Source organism: Ammodytes marinus (assembly GCF_949987685.1).
Source record: "Ammodytes marinus genome assembly, chromosome: 7".
In the NCBI taxonomy this organism is placed as follows: Eukaryota; Metazoa; Chordata; class Actinopteri; order Uranoscopiformes; family Ammodytidae; genus Ammodytes; species Ammodytes marinus.
The window spans coordinates 31,582,582-31,603,616 of NC_137211.1; the positions used below are offsets into that span (position 1 = coordinate 31,582,582).

Below are 21,035 nucleotides of genomic sequence, written 5' to 3' on the forward strand. Positions count from 1 at the left end.
ACAGTACAACTCCATTGTGTTTCTTTATACCTGATCCCATCTCATCACTGCCAAGGTAAGAACTGTTGCTCCTCACACTGGTGTAGGACAGCACCGAATCTCTGTTGCTGTTGCATTCGCTGTAACAATACACACACACACACACACACACACACACACACACACACACACACACACACACGCACACGCAAATGTTTAAACGCATTATAAAGCAAAGGGTTCACACTTGAAAGTATTAAAGCTGTGTCTTGTCATTTTGCTGCCAAACAATCATTGTGATGGTTAATGCCTTTCCTGATTCATAGTATGCGAGAAAAGACCAAAAGGTAATGAAATGTTTTTCCAAAGCAACAACTTCCACTGGTTTGCACCGAGAAGCATTTAGTAAATTGTAGCTTTGATAAAGTCCCCAAAAATGTTAAGATTATACTTAGACCCTGGAGCTGCAGCTCACCTATTTATACAGACACTCTTCTAAACACATGGTCTCTGCAGGGCTGTCAGTGTGTTCTAGCTCACTAGTCTGCTGTGGGCAGAGAACAGAAAAGTGCCTGAGACAGCTCTGTAAAATGAAACAGTCTGGTATTTATAGTCATAGGACTATGTGATTGAACATGATTACCAGGAGCATACGAGAGATTTATGTGGCTCAAATTATACATCGCTTAAAGTAAGAACGCTCACACAGCCCTCTGAGTGATTCACCATGCTGAATTACCATGACAAATGGCCTAGCAGCGACAACAGGGTACAACACCAGCTTTGTCTTTCTCTGCTATCACCCAGCTAGGCTGTAATCACCTGCCTGATTATGCTTCCAGGTCCTGTGTGTGTGTGTGTGTGTGCGTGTGCGCGCGCATGTGTGTGTGTGTGTGTGTGTGTGTGTGTGTGTGTGTGTGTGTGTGTGTGTGTGATATGTGCAAAGATTTTATTTTTGTACCCTTCCCTCAGTCCTCTACTTCTAAATATATTTCAGGCTTACCATTGTTTTTCTCTTTCTTTGTTATACACATAATAATATAATATACACACGATACTCTCTTATACAGTATATGTGTTCTGTAGTATGCCTTTCTGAATATCTGCTTCTGCATGGGGAGGTTGGTTTTCCAGAAATAAACCAAAAAACCACACAGACACGACACACACACACACACACACACACACACACACACACACACACACACACACACACACACACACACACACACACACACACACACACACACACACACACACACACACACACACACACACACACACACACACACACACTCACACACTCACACACACTCACACACACACACACACACACACACACACACACACAAACTTAGCCACACACCTCCTGCAAAAAGTGTGACCACCATACTGACAATTATCAAGCTTTTAGTAGCACATCTGGCCTGAATATATGCACACATTCAAAATACACTGGGTGCCTTTATTAAAAGGTGGCACATTTGCATTCATAAACCCCATTGAGATCCCAGTTCATTAACAACTCCTCTAACGTTGATTTGAAATGTTAAGCAACAAAGCAAAATCTATGGGATTCTGATGGCAGTGCTAAACTGCTCTCTGTCTCAGAAGGATATGGACACACTCCGTGTGACAGACATACAGACAGATCTTAACACACTCTTGTCTCCTGTATTTTCCCTTAGAGTGGGGTAGGAGTCAGTGTGGTATGCTGTTCTCACACTGTCCCTCACAAGCTGTACGCAGCCCATGAGCTCCGGCTGCTGCACTGTGCTCTGTCCACACCTCAGGCTTTTATGTCAATACTTTAAAAAGAGGGAGAAGAAATCCCCCATCCAGCCCTGACAGTAGCACTCTCATCACATCCACTGTTTCACAAGAGGGAGGATTCATCCACAGCACCATGAATGGAGGATGTTTTGCCACACATACTACAGCGTGCATTTTCCTTTACATTTTATTACGATGAGGTAGGCGCGTTTCACATGGCATGGCCGGGTCTTAATGACAGAGTGGCTGAGGAGGAGGCCGCACCCAAAACATTTGGCTCTTTCCTGAAAGCAGCCCACCACACCAACAACCAATAAGTACAGCTTAGTGGGTGGTGGAGGGTGGGGTCAATGGAGCACTGCCCAGTCAACCATGCACACACACACTCTCTCTCTAACACACACACACACACACCTTCTCTCTCTCTCTCTCACACACACACACACACTTTCGCTCTCTCACACACACACACACACACGCTCTCACTCTCTTAACATACACACAGACAGAAACATCTGAATGAACTCACAACAAGCAAATGATCTGAAAATGTTGAAGTAATTTTTAGCCTTTTGATTTTGAACATCTGGAATACATGTTAGTGTCCCAAGGAGGGAAAGAAGCAGGAGCATGGCTCTGCAGAGACAGACAGAGACAGGGAAAGAAGCAGGAGCATGGCTCTGCAGAGACAGACAGACAGAGAAAGAAGCAGGAGCATGGCTCTGCAGAGTGACAGACAGACAGAGACAGAGAAAGAAGCAGGAGCATGGCTCTGCAGAGTGACAGACAGACAGAGACAGGGAAAGAAGCAGGAGCATGGCTCTGCAGAGACAGACAGAGACAGAGAAAGAAGCAGGAGCATGGCTCTGCAGAGTGACAGACAGACAGAGACAGAGAAAGAAGCAGGAGCATGGCTCTGCAGAGTGACAGACAGACAGAGACAGGGAAAGAAGCAGGAGCATGGCTCTGCAGAGTGACAGACAGACAGAGACAGTTGTATTACCTGTATGAGTCCCTGTAGCTCATGGTGTCATGGCCTGAGTCCTCCTGGTCCTCTTCGTTCACCTTGAAGCAGACCCTCTTGATGCCTCCTGGCTCCACTTTGTCCTGCTCACAGCCCTGCTCACAGGGGGCCAGCGAGGGGGGGTGACTGGGCTCGTACACCGGGGGCTCCCCTCCCTCCCCCTGGAGCTGCGTGGGTTCAGTGATAGACGACAAGAGGCTGACGGAAAATAAATAAATGATTAAATAAGGGTATTATTCCTCATTTTAAAACACATTTGACAACATATGGCAAATACAGTTTAAGTGTGTCACCTTAAACTACTAAGCATAACCATACATTTTTGTTTTATGGAATTATTTATTTCTAGCAGTTTTGAATATTTGAAAATGTATGGAAAGCTTTGGAGATAGAACGTTTACTGGAAGTACACCACTTCATGTAATGTCAAGACATTTCAATATTATATTGATATTGTTATACACTCTGCATAGAACACATGAGTCTATTCATCCACATTGTCACACCCCTTCCTCGGCACAGACACACACTATGTGTATCTTTCTCTTGATGTTATCCTGGTTCCTGTACTGGGCCCGGCCAAGAAATATTTTGGGCTTGAAGATTGTTCCTTTTGTAAATCCTCAACATTAAACAAGGCAAAGGGCAGACAGACAAAGAACAGCTGACAAACAGCCTCACGAGGCCTACAGCTCCTAGCTTTTTATCCAGAGATTTCTAAATGTCACTGTGAAGGCTACCAAAATAGTCTACTCACACTATGAACACTAGTGGAACGTCAATATTTGATTACAGCAACAGCTGTTTGAGCTGAAATTCAGACCCTCTTTGGTAGCACAGCTTATAGTGTTCTTGACTATGTTTTTACAAGTTGTGCACACCTGGGGCCTGTTGCATAAAACTAGGATAAGGGATTAACCTAGGATATTTCGGTTATCCTGGCTTGCGTTAGCCATGATCCGGTTGCATAAAAGCGGAGGGACACAAGTTACCATGGAGATGTTTATCCTTTACGTTTAGCCTGGTCCCGACCAGGCTAAACGTAAAGGATAAACTTATTCTGTTGCCTGATTGGCTCAGTCAGCTGTCACTTCGATCTGAAATCAAGGTGTTTAACAGTTATTCCATGATCTTCTGTGTATTGCTTTATTTTCATTAGCCTGTTTTAAGGTACCACATAAAAGACTGCATTGTCATTTAGTTAAATAGTTCTTATTTTTTATCTATTTAACCTGAACTATTTATAATTAACTTAATTTTAATTAGATTAAGATGCAATGATATAAATTATAATAATTGATGTTCAATATTGCAGGCTATATTTATACAATTGATTATCGATGGCAGATGACGTTGCAAGTGTGGGTCAAATAAATTCACTTTGTACTTATCACTATATGGAGGTGCATCTAAAACAAAATTCAATATCAATGAAAAATTCCTTTTTTCTGTAATTTAATTCAAAAAGTGAAACTTAAATATATTCTAGAAATTCATTACACATGAAGTGAAATTAATCTAGAATAAACATACTTTTCAGAAGGTCGACATTTCTGTATTATAAATCCTTTTTCTGATTGGTTGTATGTAACATTCTAATATTTTGAGATACTGGATTTTTTATTCCATGATCAATCAATCATCCAAAAAAAGACCTGACATATTTCACTTTGTGTAATGAATCTATGAAAGTTTCACTTTTTGAATGGACTTTCCATGATATTAAATTTTTTAGATGCACCTTCAGACTGCTCACTGTCAACTATTTTATCATAAAACAATGCAGGGACATCAAGAACAGTTGGCAGAGAATACATCTGCTGTATGAAATGAACTGCCCCCTGACTTACGGTTTAAACTAGCAAGGCATTGTGGGAAAATGGGCCGTCTTTTCCATTTTTCCATCAGTAAATCTGTGTTCGATCTTTGGGTCTACTTCTGAAAGCTGTGGGCTGGCACTTAACAGAATTACTTACACCTGGCTTGACAAAGCAGCCACTTTACATCCTGGATTGGCGTTTATGCTACTGACTAATCCAAAGTGCCCAGGCTAGACTTTGTCAAGGCTGGCTTTATCAATCATCCTGGATATCTTAATACCACTTTTATGCAATAGGCCCCTGGAATGGGGAAGTTTATCCCATTCTTATTTCCATCTTCTGCTCTCTCCACAGATGTTCCATGGACTTGAAGTCCAGGCTTTGTCTGCACCACTCAAGGACATCCAGAGACCTGTTCTGAAGCCTTTGCTTTGTGAATTGTGGGACCTTATTTGTGTCTTTCCAAACTCTGTCCAGTCAAAAAATGAGCGTTCTTTATTTAAATTTAGCGAAGGTGGAGGAGCTGAGTAAAACCACAACCTACTCCATGGCGTGCTCACTAGCGCCTCCTGCCATTAGCAAACATTTCTTAAAACATGTTTTTACATATGGTTATTGAGCAAAGACGCAAAAATGGAAATGATATCCATTCAGAATTAAATGAACACAATAAAGTCTGCCAAAAGTGAACAGGTCTTCATACTTTCCAAAGCCACTGTGTTCCAAGGTGACACTTTTTCAGTAGCACGTAATATGAACGGTAACACTTACACATCTATCTGAGCGACATACTGCTTCATCTCCCTGACAGCGACGTCCAGACGGCTGTATAAGTGGATGTAGGCATCCTGGCTCTCTGTGTCTTCCTGTTTGAGCAGGAAGCTCAACCCTCCTTCCCCCTGGCGACTGTCCCCTGACCCCTGGCCTCCGTCCACACTCACTTCCCCCTCCGCCTGGTCCCCCTCCAGGCCCGTGCACAGCCAGGAGGGAGCCCCCATGCTGGTCACACAGTGCTGAGTGTGGGACATGGGGTTCAGTTGAGCTGGAAGAGAGGAGAGTCGAGCAGAAGAAAAATGGTTTGCAGAAGCGGAATGAAACAGACTTCAACCCTTGTTGTTAAAATGTTCAAAGAGATGTTCAAACCCCTATGAAGTAACACTCTTGTCTGTTTACTGTTTGGACCTGAGGCAAAACAACTTTCTCTATGGGCCACCCTCTGATGTGCAGAGCAACAGCAGGATGCAAAACTCTTTGCTTGGGTTGAATGCCAAACTAAGCTGCAATAACCTTAGTTATCCCAAAACTGATTGGGTCCTTTTCGCTAACTTCCTGTCAGTGACTGCAGTTAGCAGTCCCCTCCCTCGTCCATAGGTCACCACCACATGAACACACAGCCGTATTCGTTAGATAGTGCTGCGAAGGAGGCTAGCAAGTCATCGTTCACGGGCACAGGGACCCGCCTCTTTATAGCGTCTCCTGATTGGATAAAAACAGTCTCTAAAAAACTTTAAAACTGCTGACGGTGACTTCAAACCACACCATCTCTATGCAAACTGAAAAGGTTTTCCCAAGTCCAACATCTCGTCAGTACAACTGCTGTGCAGATGTGACTTGTAGCTGGCGCTGTGAGGACCAACCATCCTGGAACAATGAAAGTAACGCTGACTGTCTGCTGCCTAGACAGCTGCACTGAGTTTTATCTTTGTTGAGGGGAGTGGGTTCAGCAGCCAGGTTTAGACACTCCTAATTGATTTAAAGCTGCATCATAATAAAGTCAGGGAACACAGGCTACTTCTTTCTGTATGTATGGATAACGGATATTCCTCTGTGACGTTCTATTCCATTTGCACTAAATATCTGTCTTCCTCTCCCCTTTGACCTCTCCGTGAAAGGCACACATGCCTGGACTGTGCTTTGCTGACATCATTCATGTCAGAAACACGAGTATGGCTGGGGGCTAATGGAGTCTTAATGGCGAACCACTCATGTCATTTACTATGGGAATCCTTGGTGAGCATATAGGATTGGATGTATCTCAGTGAAGCTTAGTTTGAGGAGTGGATATGTGACAGAGAATGTACTAATGAAAGTTGAAATCGTATTGGAAAGGGGTATTTATCTGGTTCCCCTCTACCTTTAAGATTTCAGCGCTGGGGGTACATAAGCATAGTTAGTGTGTTTCCTTATGGAGATGGGAGTCATTTTAAGGAGTTTGAGGTCAGCAGAAGTCAGCATTGTATTGTTGCAGAGGGGGCCAGAAGAAAAACGTTTTTCATCCACATACAGTCCCCTCCAAAAGTATTGGAACATTGAGGCCAATTCCTTTATTTTTGCTTTAGACTGAAAACATTTGGGTTTGACACCAAAATATGAATATGAGAAAATAGATCAACATTTCAGCTTTCATTTCCAGGTATTTACATCTCGATCTGATATACTGAAAGAGGCTGCAGTGAAAGCCTGGAAAAGCATCACAAAAGAAGAATGCAAAAGTTTTGTGATGTCAATGGGTCACAGGCTTGATGCAGTTATTGCAAGCGAAGGATTTGCAACAAAATATTAAGTCTTATTCACTTTAATTTATTTTAAGTCTATCTGTTCCAATACTTTTGCTCACCTAAAAATGTGGTGTTCCTTTACAAATAATGCTATCTTCACAGTTGTGTATCAGATCCAGATGTACATACCTGGAAATGAAAGCTGAAATGTTGATCTATTGTCTCATATTCATATTTTTGTGAGAAACCCAAATGTTTCCAGTCTACAGCAAAAATGAAGGAATTGGCCTCAATGTTCCAATACTTTTGGAGGGGACTGTATATAAATGCTAACCTTAAACCTAAATATCCGTTCAATTATTTTCACAGCTTTAGCTTGCCGCCAGACAGCCATTTGTTTTAGTTTTCTTGTGTCTCTTGAATAATCCACAGTAGCTTGACGTGTATGGGTTCACTTTGGTGGGCCTAAACTGACCTGATTTGATCCGTTTTATCTAGTGCCACCCAATTTCTTCCCTAAAGATCTCTCATTACATTGGTGGAATGTGGAATTTAAAAACACACACCTGTTATTTAATATTAAAAATACTGGTATTGAACAAAATACTTAATAATGGTTAAACTCAATACAACTCCAAGATGCTCAAGAGGTTCACATACTTTCAAGCAGCACTGTAGAAATACCTTGGTCAGCATCCAGGCCAAATATGGAGTTCTTGCGCCCAAAGCGGATGCTGAAAGTTCTTCCAGCAGAGGTAGTGCTCTTGGGATAGGAGACCTGCATGGAGTTGATGTGGCAGTTGGTGGGAACAAAGTCCATGCAGCCCAGTGGGTGAGGGAGGACTCCAGCCTGCCTGAAGGAGGGCCACGCCTTGTTCCTCAGCTCATGGGCAAACTGGGATCAGGACATAAATGTAGTTTAGTGAACACAAAAGCTCCCGCACAGCATACATATCCAAAGTGTGTGTATATAGGAAGATGATTTTCACTAACAGTAAGGCAAAACATATTACATTACATGTCATTTAGCAGACGCGTCACGCTTTTATCCAAAGCGATTTACAACTGGATCACACCGATGGCAGCAGCTACCACGCAGGGTGCTGGCTAACAGGAGACATTTAGGGTTCAGTGTCTTGCTCAGGGATACTTGGACATGTGGCGGGGAGACTGGGGATCGCCAACCCCATAGTTGTGGGTCCATCACCCTATCCCCTTCGCCACAGCCCCCCCTGTAGCAGAACATTTGAGCGCTTGGGTCTAACTATTACAAACAACTTTCTTGTTAGGTGTCAAGTGTATCAAGATCCACAGTATTTCACCATGAGGGGGAATATTTTATCTTTTATAATATTTGTGAGTGTGTTTGATAGACGTCCAGTAAATCCAGAAAAGGAATGTTCCATCTGTTTTCACATCCCACTGAATAGCCTCTCTTAGCTGTCAGAAAGCCTCCAGGAGGATGGCTGTCAGTAGTTTCATGCAGCCGGGACACATGAATGGGTAGGTGTTATTCCTGTGTGTTACAGTTGACATGGATGTGACATAGTGATAGTGTGTTTGCAGAGCGTGGAGCAGTGTGCATCAGTACCTGCTGATAGCTGCTGATGCGCCGGCGGATACTCTCCAGCTTGGCGTCACAGATTTGTCTGAACTGGAACTGAGGCATGGTGACGACGCGCTGGCTCTGGGAGATGAGCTGGCTGCAGTTACCAACCAACAGGCCGTCATCAGCAGAGAAGGCCTCCAGCAGCTGCAGCAACGTGAAAGATTACCAAGCATGGATCAGTCATCCAATAAAACTTTTAAAATGTGTTCTTACAAAGAGAGTAAAAATACCATTCATAGTAGCAGCTGCTCTGATTGTCATCTAGCTCTACATTCAGCTCTCTTATACTAACAACCAAAACCACCAGTAAGGCCAAAAAAAAACTTTGCTACTCAAGTATCTGTCGTGATAGCACAAGTTGAACAAATATGAGTGAGCCAACATCTGGTGAGCGGCCAAGTGATACATGACATGTAATATGTTGGAGGCTAAGAAGATCCAAGCCAAGTTACACAAATTTAAAATGTTATTATACAGGGGCCCCCATGGCGCAGTGGGTAAGGGCTTAAGGCCCCGTAGCAGACCCGGGTTCGAATCCCGCCCGGGTCGTTCTCTGCATGTCTTCCCCTCTCCGCCCCATTTCACCTCTGTCTCTACAAACTGTCAAATAAAGCATGAAATATATATATATATATACTAGGGCTGTCAAGCGATTAAAAAAATTAATCTAATTAATTACAGGCTCTGTGATTAATTAATCTAAATTAATCGCATACTTTTATGACACTTTTATACCTGTTTATAAACAGCTGTATAGCCTGCTACAGTTTGTTTCTCTCTCTCTCTCTCTCTATTTATCTCTCTCGCTCTCTCTCTCTCTCCGTCTCTCGTAACTTCTGTCTCCACAACAGACAGCGCTGCACTGCCACAGATGCTTATGCCGATTCATTCACCATCGTCGTACTCATAGGCAAAAATATTGACACACACACACACACACACACACACACACACACACACACACACACACACACACACACACACACACACACACACACACACACACACACACACACACACACACACACACACACACACACACACACACACACACACACACACACACACACACACACACACACACACACACACACACACACACACACACACGTTTACGCGGACGACGAGACGCTAGCAAACAAAATTGAGACACGGGGAGAAAGATTGAGAGATACTGTTTTGAACCTAGCCTACATTGTTGCACCCACTAAATCAATAATGCACAGACACTGGCTGCGGAGAATAAAGTAATATGTCTTCCTACCTTCATGCTTATTAAACCGTCCATAGAGCCCTCGGCCCCCTGCTTCTCTCTTTACTTTTCTCCCTTTCACCCGCGCGGGCTGTGTCTGCTTCAGGTGCAGCTCGGTGCAGCTACGCACCACTTTTGCACCGGGTCAAAGGGCATTATAGAAGTGCGATTAATCTGCGTTAATTTTTTTAATCGCGTAAATTTTTCTGTGATTAATTAATCGAAATTAACGCGTTAATTTGACAGCCCTAATATATACTGTATATATATATATATATATATATATATATATATATATATATATATATACACACACTCAACAAAAATATAATCGCAACACTTTTGTTTTTGCTCCCATTTTTCATGAGATGGACTTAAAGATCTAAAATTCATTCCAGATACACAATTGTACCATTTCTCTCAAACATTGTTCACAAATCTGTCTAAATGTGTGATAGTGAGCACTTCTGCTTTGCTGAGATAATCCATTCCACCTCACAGGTGTGCCACATCAAGATGCTGATCTGACATCATGATTAGTGCACAGGTGTGCCTTAGACTGTCCACAATAAAAGGCCAAAGTGTTGCGTTTATATTTTTGTTGAGTGTATATATATATATTATACAACATGTACTCCAGGCACTCTCCTGTTGAGATATTCAAAGCCCTTCCTCTCCCATCACTACCTTGGCAGTGAGGCTGAAGCAGCCTTTGGGCACCACCATCTTCTCTAGGACGTGGCTCTTGATGCCGGCAGTGCTGACATATTCATAAATGACGCCGTGCTCCAGATGAACGTTGTCCACTGTCATACTGACCAGGGGATGCTCCTCACACAGGGACAGTCTGCCCAGCCGCTGCTCTGTGGAGCACAACCTTCACGTGTCAGTATACAAACTGTGCATGCATTCACAAGTCTGCGTTTTTTTATTTAAGATAAGTATGTACGAATGAAGTAAAGAATCTATCTTTAATATGCCATTGAAAAATGTAAGAAAAAAATGCATTGTTGTGACAATAACGTTCTGTAGATGATAAGTGTTGCTAGAGTTTTCAAGCCTTTCCTTGGCCAGTGGTGCCATAAAATAGTTTTAAAATAGAGCATTATTACTAAAAAATTTAATTAATGTGGAAAAAGACAATTTAAGAAGATGTAATATTTTGTTTCACCTGTTCCATTGGTGTGGTTCTCCTCATCGTGGTCGTTCTCTACTGGGTAAGGCCTGAAAGGGCTGCCGTCCTTCTCTCCTGCACTTCTGTCTCTTTGGAACTCTTCCACATCCTCAAATGCACGATAGACCCACTGACACTGGGGAGAAGAAATGAATATTAAGAATTACTCTAATGTTCAAAAATTATGTATTTGATCCAAAATGAGAAAGTGAGCGCAGGATACATTTAGAAAAAGGGATGAAGGAAGGAAAACATAAAATAGAAAGTTTGAGGAAATTATTTTATTCATCAATGCTCAAGTAGGCCTGTGTTTAAAAAAAATGATACATGCCCTGTGGACAGTTGACAGTTTTCACCAGACAAAGCAATCAGGATTGGGAGTACCTTACAAAACCGGGCAGTCCAGTCTGACAAATCAACCACATCCTGGTAATTTACCCTGCCATTAAGGTTAACCTCTTATTAAGGTTAATGAACCAGAAAAACATTTACTGGAACTGGAACATAGTAAGGCTAACACTTTGCATAAAGAAAGGTGCCTACCACAAAATACATCCACATTTACAGGGCCTTAACCTAAATCTTGGAAACCATGCAGGTAAATATGATTGAAATTATGACTTTTTAGCTTGCTAAACCTGATGTATTCAGATTTTTTTTTGTATTCGGGGTTATGGCAGGGGGGGGCGCGGATGAACATGTTTTTTTTTTAGTTTGTGTTCTTTATAAGATCACGGCATAGCTGGACAAGAGTACTTCTGCTTCGTTCCTCTCACTGCATTTAAATGCATTCATTATATTACAGAGAAATAGGTCTCGTTAAAGAAAAAGAGCTCCAAGCCCATCCCAGAGGACCTTGCATAATTTTTTTTATTTTAAATTAATATTTTTATGGAAAATCCATTTGTCCTTCTTCAATAGCTTCTTATTCATCAGACCCAGTGTCTCCAAATTATTTGTTCACCCAAAATTCCTCAGATTTAGCCTCTTAATTTTCCTCTCAAAGTGCACCAGATTCATGCATTTCACTTTAAAAAGGTGAAAAAAAATCTCCCGGGGGTCTGGTTCTCCGCTGGCTACTATTTTCCTCCAGCAGGACATTGGAGGCTCTAGCGAAAAAACACTGGGTGTATGAATGACATTTAACTAGTCAATAATTTGGGCAAGTCTGTATGCCTATCTTTCTCACTCCGCTGCACACTCAGTCACTACTATCCATGCTTAAAGGAAGCAGGGTTAAAACACTGGATTAAGATGCTAAAATGTATTAAAAAATGTGTTTAAAAACGCACAAAAATGTTTAGAATGTTTCAAAAATATGTTTAAATTTGTAAAATAATTAAAATATTTTTCAAAACACGGATTTAGAAAAAAGCTTTTAGGGGGGGGCTCTGCTGAAATTTGTTCTCTGGGGGGGGGGGCTCACTCTCTCACACTTTGAAAACCCCTGGGTTAGGGCATATCATGTTTTAAAATACACAAAGCCAACCAGTTTCGACCCACACTAGGGTTTTTGTCAGGGCTAGATTCATGTTGTATTTTACACTTTTGGTGATAAATGATTTTATTTCATAATCTACATGTTTCTCTATTGTGCCAGATCCTGAACTGCTGCCTCAAAGTGATTGAGAAAGTAGGGAAGTTTTTTTTTAAATGTTAAGGACATGTAATAAATAAATTCCTGTAGAAATAGATAATCAAAATATGTCTGTTACAGAGGGTGAATGATGTATATGCTGCAAACAGCCATGCCACCGCTGTTTGGTTTCCACCAGCATCAATCAACTATTCAGATCACCTGCTGGTCATTTCTGTAATTATTAATCCATTTGTTATTGTCAAGTTCAATTAGTCCTTCATTTTAAGTCATGGTGTTAAAAGAAACACCAGGGAGGCTGAAATGTGTGATACCCCTGTAGTTGGCACACACTCTCTGCTCCCCCTTTTAGAACATGGGAACCACCACCCCGGTCTGCCCAGACTTCCACACAATGTTGAAAGGACGTGTCATTCTAGACAGCCCCTCCACACCCAGAGCTTTAGGCATTTCTGTACAGCTCTCATCAATCCCTGGGGCTTTGCCACCGTGGAGTTGTAATACTTCAGTGAATTCCACCAGGGCAATTGACGATGATCCCCCATCAGCCTCCAGCTCTGCCTCCAACATAGAGGGTGTGTTAGTCAGCTTCAGGAGTTCCTCAAAGTGTTCCTTCCACTGGTAGATTACCTCCTCAGTTGAGGTCAACAGCGTCCCATCCTCACTGTACACAGCTTGGCTGGTTCACCGTTTCCCCCGCCTGAGGTGCCAGGCGGTCTTCCAGAAACACTTTGGTGACTGAAGGTCCTTCTCCATGGCTTCTCTGAACATCTCCCAGCCCTCTGACAGGGCAGAGGCTGCATCACTTCAGGCCCGTCTGTACCTCCTCCTTCAGCCGGGCGGCTTCCCTGACCACTGGAGCCCACCATGGTGTTGGAGGGTTACAGCCCCTTGAGGGAGACCTTGAGACCACAGCACCCCTAAGCAGCTTCAACAATGGAAGCTTTGAACATTAAACACTTGGGTTCAATATCCCTGACCTCCACAGGGATGCCAGAAAAGCTCTGCTCTGCTCAGCAAAATAAATTCTGATTTGCCTATATAAAATGTAAGTTAGCCACCCAAAAATGTATAATTGACCACTTATTTATATTTGTTATTAACACCAACGGTTTCCTTGCCCCTGAAAACATATATTTGGCTACTGGAATCTTGATTCTCGGTAATCTAGGAGGTGAGATATTGAGAAATGAGTGTTTGAAAGTTGCCATTATATCAAATCCAAGATTTGGCCATATTGGCAAATCCGAAACTGGAATCATGCATTTCCCGATTCATTATTCTTCCACGATTTCAAAAATGTGGGGTTTACCTAATCCCCAAAAAACTCACATTACACAATCAACCGGACTATAAGGAGGACATCCTACTCTGACTCCAACCCTGTCAAACGGACTTACGGGTGTCACACACAGGGTGAAAAAGGTGCGGCAAGGTTGACTTATTTTGATATCCTTGCTAACTTTCGAAAGTGGAAACTCAAATAAATGACCTACCATACCGAACCGCTCAGTGAAAAGGAGGATTGAGTGTGTGTTTTGGTGGTCTCACTCACCGCTTGGGGGGTGTCCTGGTGTGTGCGTTGGGCACTGAAGTGCTCCAGGACTTCTTGGTAGTCACTGCGGTTGACGTTGTTGCCGTTGACCTTCTGGATGACCTGGCCCGGCTGGAGCCCCGCCCCCACGGCCACCCAGCCTGCAGGGTCAACACAAGAGCACAGGTCAAAGGTCACGGGCTGGTGACATTACAGCAGACTTGTATTCAACACATTGGGGTTAGGAAAACATCAAGTGTAAGTCAGGGAAAAGTTAAAAGTGCCATACATGTGTCTCCCATATCTTGGAAGAAAAAGCCTTTTCTTACTCTCCCATGTTCTATGGTAATGTTTGTATTAAATCTGGTTCTGGAACTCAATTCCCATATCTCTTCCTCCAGTCCAGTGTCGCAACACGCTGTCCCAAGCTCCTAATGGCTTTACAGCCTGGAAGTCTAATCAACACCTCCATCCTCTTCCTCTCCCATCTAAAAATAGCAGTGCTGGCATCACTCCCACCCAGGGTGCCAGCAATTACCCGACACCGGGACTACTTGACCCAGGCATGGATATCACACTGGGGGACTGAAAAAAACAACAACTGGAGACTCTGAATTCAGACTAGGAAAGAGAGAAAAGGCTAGTGTGTGGAGAGGGAGAGAAAGGAGAGAGAAGTCCCCCTTCCAAAATAAGGCAAAGTGAAACCTTTGGTAGCCCCGACCAGTGGCTCGTCTCCTACTCCTGTCTGCTTTACACATTGGGATTCAATTCACATTTTGTATTTGGAGTCGGTCTAAGTAGTACAAACATCTTGTAAGGTCAGAGCAGGAGCACTGAGGAGATGCGGGTGTCTTCTAACCTACCTACTGCTTTTTTTAGCTTTGATCACGGAGCATCGGGAGTGTGCATGTGTGTGTGTGTGTGTTTTAAAAGAAGAGTTTGCTCTATTAGGGGGTTGAACCCAGACCTCAGGCTGTCTGGTTGACAGGTGGCCATAAAACCCTAATAGAGGCTCACTTAAAGAAGAAAGTAACAGCTGGTTAAAGGCTAGAGTTACCTCATCTTTCACTTGAATGAACCCAGAATGATTGCTCTTTTTGACAACATAAACTTTCCATACTTGGCCTTTACTGGCACCGATTCTGAAAATGTACATACAACCTCCTACAAACTTAATGACAAATCTGTTCACAGATTAAGAGTCACCAGAAAGAAAAGAAAAACAAACACCCACTGTTAACTGTATTCAAGACATGGCAATGCATCATTTCCCTGGGAGCTGTGAACTGTTAACCACTCAATAGATTACATTTCCATTACACATTCAAAGTGGCTGTATCCTTCTACCCTTATGTTTTCTCCATATGTTATACTGTGTGTGTACTCTCTGTTAACCCACCTTTCCTGACAGCATGGACATGGGGAGGGGCCGAGCCACACAGTCTGAAGGACAGGCTGTCTGGGGTGTCAGGAATCTTCACAATCCTGAATGAGAAAAGACCAGTCAGACCATGTTGCTGTTGCTGTGTGTGTGTGTGTGTGTGTGTGTGTGTGTGTGTGTGTGTGTGTGTGTGTGTGTGTGTGTGTGTGTGTGTGTGTGTGTGTGTGTGTGTGTGTGTGTGTGTGTGTGTGTGTGTGTGTATGAGAGGCCGTGTAGGAAGAAAACATTGAGAATAAGTTCACGCACACTGGATGAAATTGTGCACACACACACTGAAAAATTATCAAATACACACGTCATTAAAATTTTTTGTGTGGTTTGTGTGCAGGCTACATCATTGTGTGTGTGTGTGTGTGTGTGTGTGTGTGTGTGTGTGTGTGTGTGTGAGCGCGCGCACGTGTACATCAGAGTGTGCGTATTGCAATCTCAGTGTGACAGAAGGTGTTTCACTGTAACAGGAAGGCACACTGAATTAACAATATAAAAGCTCTATAAATTTAAGAGTCAGTAAACTTTACAATGTCTGAAAGATGAAGATGCAATTATTAATAGGGGAGAACGGGGTAATTTGTCACATGGGTTGGATGTCACATTCGTTATATCTCGCCACCAGAGCGCGCTAGCTCTGAAATGTTGATATAAAAAAGGTCCAGAATTGGGATCAGAGGTCACATACATAGACTTCCTCAGAGGAAGACAGCTGCATTTCAGGTGAGAGGATGTTTTGTGTTTTTCATGTCAAATTCAAAATATTTTGCTTCTCAGTATTTTTCTTCTAGGCTTTTACACAATGGGTTTATAACAAAACACTTGTTACCCATACAAAGTGTGAAGGGTAAACTATAGTTTAGATTGTGGTTAGCAAGCTAATTAGTTGTCAGATGGTTGTTGGCCTTGATGCTAGCAAGAAATTCAAGTTGGGGTTGGTCGTCAAATTTTTTGGGGGGTTGGTTGTCACATGTTATCTCAAGGCTGCAGACAGAAAAGGAACCCAATAACGAAAGAAATTGTCAAGCTGTATCCTCACTGACACCCAAGAGAAGGAAAGAATAGAGCAGGAAAAGGCAGCTAGCAAGCAAAAGAAAAAAGGGCAACAAAATCAAAACAACCCAGTGCATCCCAAACTAGACCAGCTGCCAAGGCTACAGAACGTTATGTAGGCCTATTTGTCAACTTGACAATGCAATTAAACATTCAAATTTGGTTCTGCCTCCTTGCCTTCTTTTTAAGATTTTTCCCATTAAGATAACATTGTGATAAACAACCCCATAGTGTGTGACAACCGACCCCTTGATGGGGTTGGTTGTCACAATGTGTCAGAGTGTCTTTGATGGTAAATTACTTCTTCATTACAATAAGTTGGAAAAAAAGAGAGACACACATTTCTAGCCAACACCTTAAGCTTCAATTTAATGTAGGAATGGCTATTGACAGATGTTTTGGTGATGAGCAATTCTCACTAGAGTAAAAAGTGTGCTTACTTACCCCGTTCTCCCCTACTTGTAACCTGTAATCAGCCATTGGTTACCGCTAATTTTGACGATAGGACCCCAATACACAGTATTGTTTTATGTGTGACGTTTGCTTAGTAAAATGTATAGAGCTTTTATTTTTTCAAAATTAGCGGCAACCAATGGCTGGTCACCAGTTACAAGTGTAAGTATATTAATATTAATAAATGCATCTTCATCTTTCAGGCATTTAAAGTTAACTTACCCCAATGACCTATGAACCAATACACAGTATTGGTCTATGTCTGAAGTTTGCTGTAATATTTATAGAGCTTTTATTTTGTTAATTCAGTGTGCCTTCCTGTAATAATAAAACTCCTTCCTGGCGCACTGAGATTGCAACATGCACATTCTGATGTACACGCGCACACACACACATACGTGTGTGTGTGTGTGTGTGTGTGTGTGTGTGTGTGTGTGTGTGTGTGTTCCCTCACTCCTTGGCCTTGGTGGCTACCAGCAGTCTCAGTGATCTCCGTATGCAGAAGGCCTGGCTGATCATGGTCTCCACCTCAGAGAAGGTTCTGAGGAACAGCAGGTCCTCGTTGATGGTGAAGATCTTCCTGCCCACCTGGAGGCCAGCCATCTGGACAGACAGACAGACAGACAGACAGACAGACAGACAGACAGACAGACAGACAGGGGACACAAGGTGGTGATTTTTAGGTTGCAGCTTGTTTCAGCTAGATGTAAAGCCCCCATTTGCAAAGTAAAAGTTATAGATGAACCCTGATCAGTGTATGTGCCTTCAACGAGCATGGAACTAAACAAACCAAAACAGTGTGTGCTGATCCACAGCCAGTTCAGTCTTGTCATGTTTCTTCCAGCATATGAAAAGGCTTTTCATGTAGGGATTGCACATGAAGATAAGCCACTAGAATAAGCTGCGTGGTATTCACACCTGAGCCTCCTGCCTGCGGCCTGTTGGATTTGCACACAAGTTCTACTTTCCATTTCCACAGTTATGCACATGCAAATACAAAGATGCACTTTATATAAAGGTGGAGTTATACCATCTTGCCTTTTTCCTTGGACTAAATACAATGTGACCTGCCAATATGCATGTGGAAATACAGTCACGATTTCACATATTAATGTATGCACACAAAGTATCAGCAAAACATCCCTACTTGACTGACTGACACACAGCACAACATCATTAAATGCAGTCATCTTGCACATCTTCAGTCACATTGGTGGGGTAAAGCAGCCTGTGTGTGTTCTCTGTGTGAGTCCACTGTCCTGCTGGGCTGAGCCGGGCCCAACTCTGGATAACAGCCCAGGGTGGATGTAGGAACGACTGGGGGGAGCCACATCTCACTGAATGTAGATGGGTGTGTGTGTGTGTATCTTTATATGAGTGTCTATGTCTGTGTGTGTGTGTGTGTGTGTGTGTGTGTGTGTATGTGTGTGTGTGTGTGTGTGTGTGTGTGTGTGTGTGTGTGTGTGTGTGTGTGTGTGTGTGTGTGTGTGTGTGTGTGTGTTGTATGTTATCAGCCATCCTGTCAACAGACAGTGTGTGTGTCTCTAAAAAATTTAGGCTTAAATTTTGGATGAAAGGTTTGGTGAAGGAAGCTGTAGCTGTTATGTGTTCATTTATTGATTTTTGGTTTACGGCACAGTTCAATATTTTTTATTTTTCAACAGAATTATTTTGTTACAGAGAAGAGAGAAATGTTATATCTTTGGTTATTTATTTATTCATGTTGCTTATATTGTTTGTTGTGTTCAAACCTGTTCAGGTTATTTGTTATTAAATGTTATTATTATAATTGATTGGATTTATATAGCGCTTTTGAAGGTACTCAAAGCGCTTTACATGGTTCCAGGTTCAATTCGTTCACACACAGTCATACTGGTGGTGGTAAACTACGATAGTAGCCACAGCTGCCCTGGGGCAGACTGACGGAAGCGTGGCTGCCATTCAGCGCCTACGGCCCCTCCGACCACCACCTCAAACATACAGCAGTCATACACATTCACACGAGGCAAGGTGGGTGAAGTGTCTTGCCCAGGGACACAACGACCATGACACAAGTGGCCGGGCGGGGATCGAACCGCCAACCCTAGGATCGTTGGCCAACCAGCTTAACCACCTGAGCCACAGTCGCCCCAATTATTATGATATAATAATGTCATTATAAATGTTATTTAAATAAAATACTTTTCAAATTTAAAAAATCGTTTTATGTATCGAATCGTGGGTCAAAATTTGTGATACAAATCGAATCGTGAGTTTTTGTATTGTTACAGACCTAGTCTCTATGTGAGTATGAGTGTGTATCTTTGTGTGTGCGTGTGTCTCTATGTGAGTGTTTGTGTGTGCGTGTGTTTGTGTGTGTTCACTATGCTGGCACACATGTTGTGTCACTACTAGCAGTCCTGTTACTGTGGAGAATGGGGGACATGGGGGATGGATACCAGAGGGAGAGAGGGAGTAGAGACAGAAGAGTGAGGGATGCTATGATGGAAGCAGTCAGTGGAGAAAAAGAAAGATTATGCAGAGAGTGGTTGCGTTCCGAATCGCATACTTTCTACTATATAGTATGTAGAAAAAAGATTTAGGATGTCCCGATTCTTATGGCCAGATTTAGGATGGTTAGAAGTACCCGGATGTCCTACTTCATGCGGCCAAGATTGTTAGTGTTGAAAAGTGCATCCTATTTGGGCGATTCCGACCCACAATCCAGTGCGCACGTGAAGTGACGTCACATCGACGAAGCCTCCATATGAAAACAAACGGGGATGCGACATGGGATGCGACGGATATAAAAGCAAGAGGCAAGATCAAGGCGCAATGTTATGATGAAATAAGAGAGTAAAGTATGTCCCAATAGTATGCCTACTGCATCCTAACTAGATTATTTTTATCGTCGGATGTAGTATGTAGAATAGAAAAAAGAAAGAGTATGCGATTCAGAGCGCAACCAGTGAGTGAGAAGAAGGACAATGTGGGATAAGACACTGAGTCAAATAACTTGAGCCAGAGGGACAGGAGAGAACTGATTGTCAGATGAGATGGTGGGGGAGAAATCAGTTCAACTCATGATGCTTAGGAAAAGGTTGAACATTTCCGGAACTTTGTAAAGGAATCGCCCTGTGTATTCAAGGTAGAAGATGCTCCACATTCTGAAATAATACATAGGCCTTGATGGCTGGTGAGATTGGCCAGAAATATGTAACCTCTATAAACATAAAATGTCAAATGACATGAAGCAAATACTTTTATATTAGCCCTAGAAATAAAGTGACACTGTGATTTTATTTGTGTCAGGTTGAAAAACAATTATTATGGGACTACTGATGCAAACTCAATAACCGTTCACGTTTTTAATGATGTGCCACAATCTTATCTGTATTTCAAAAAGTGCTGCTGGATGGGTAAAGTGGTGTTTGCGTGTGTGTGGGTGGGGAGGGGGGATGACGTGAGTGAGTATGTCTAATGGCTTTCCAGCCAATCACAGCAAAGGCCTTCCAAAGCGAACAGATCAGACTGACAGCAGCAGTCCAAACAGTAGACAGCCATTACCTACTTGAACTAATGCCTTGGAGCAGGAAGGAGATGTAGTGTGTGTGTGTGTGTGTGGTGTTTGTGGTATGTGTGGTGTTTGTGTGTGTGTGTGTGTGTGTGTGTGTGTGTGTGTGTGTGTGTGTGTGTGTGTGTGTGTGTGTGTGTGTGTGTGTGTGTGTGTGTGTGTGTGTGTGTGTGTGTGTGTGTGTGTGTGTGTGTGTGTGTGTGTGTGTGTGTGTGTGTGTGTGTGTGTGTGTGTGTGGTATGTGTGGTGTGTGTGCATGTGTGTGTGTGCGTGTGTGTGTGTGTGTG

General features: G+C 42.7%; 1 protein-coding gene across 1 annotated transcript in view; it reads right to left on the reverse strand.

Moving 5' to 3' along the window:
* Window positions 1–21,035, reverse strand: part of prex1 (phosphatidylinositol-3,4,5-trisphosphate-dependent Rac exchange factor 1) — a 164,706-nt gene that overhangs the window by 26,707 nt on the left and 116,964 nt on the right. Inside the window, 10 exon segments of the mRNA XM_080031313.1 lie at window positions 31–119; window positions 2,756–2,974; window positions 5,368–5,638; window positions 7,779–7,989; window positions 8,686–8,847; window positions 10,643–10,818; window positions 11,127–11,265; window positions 14,282–14,421; window positions 15,660–15,745; window positions 17,650–17,798. Coding sequence (XP_079887439.1) covers window positions 31–119; window positions 2,756–2,974; window positions 5,368–5,638; window positions 7,779–7,989; window positions 8,686–8,847; window positions 10,643–10,818; window positions 11,127–11,265; window positions 14,282–14,421; window positions 15,660–15,745; window positions 17,650–17,798 — 1,642 coding nt within the window.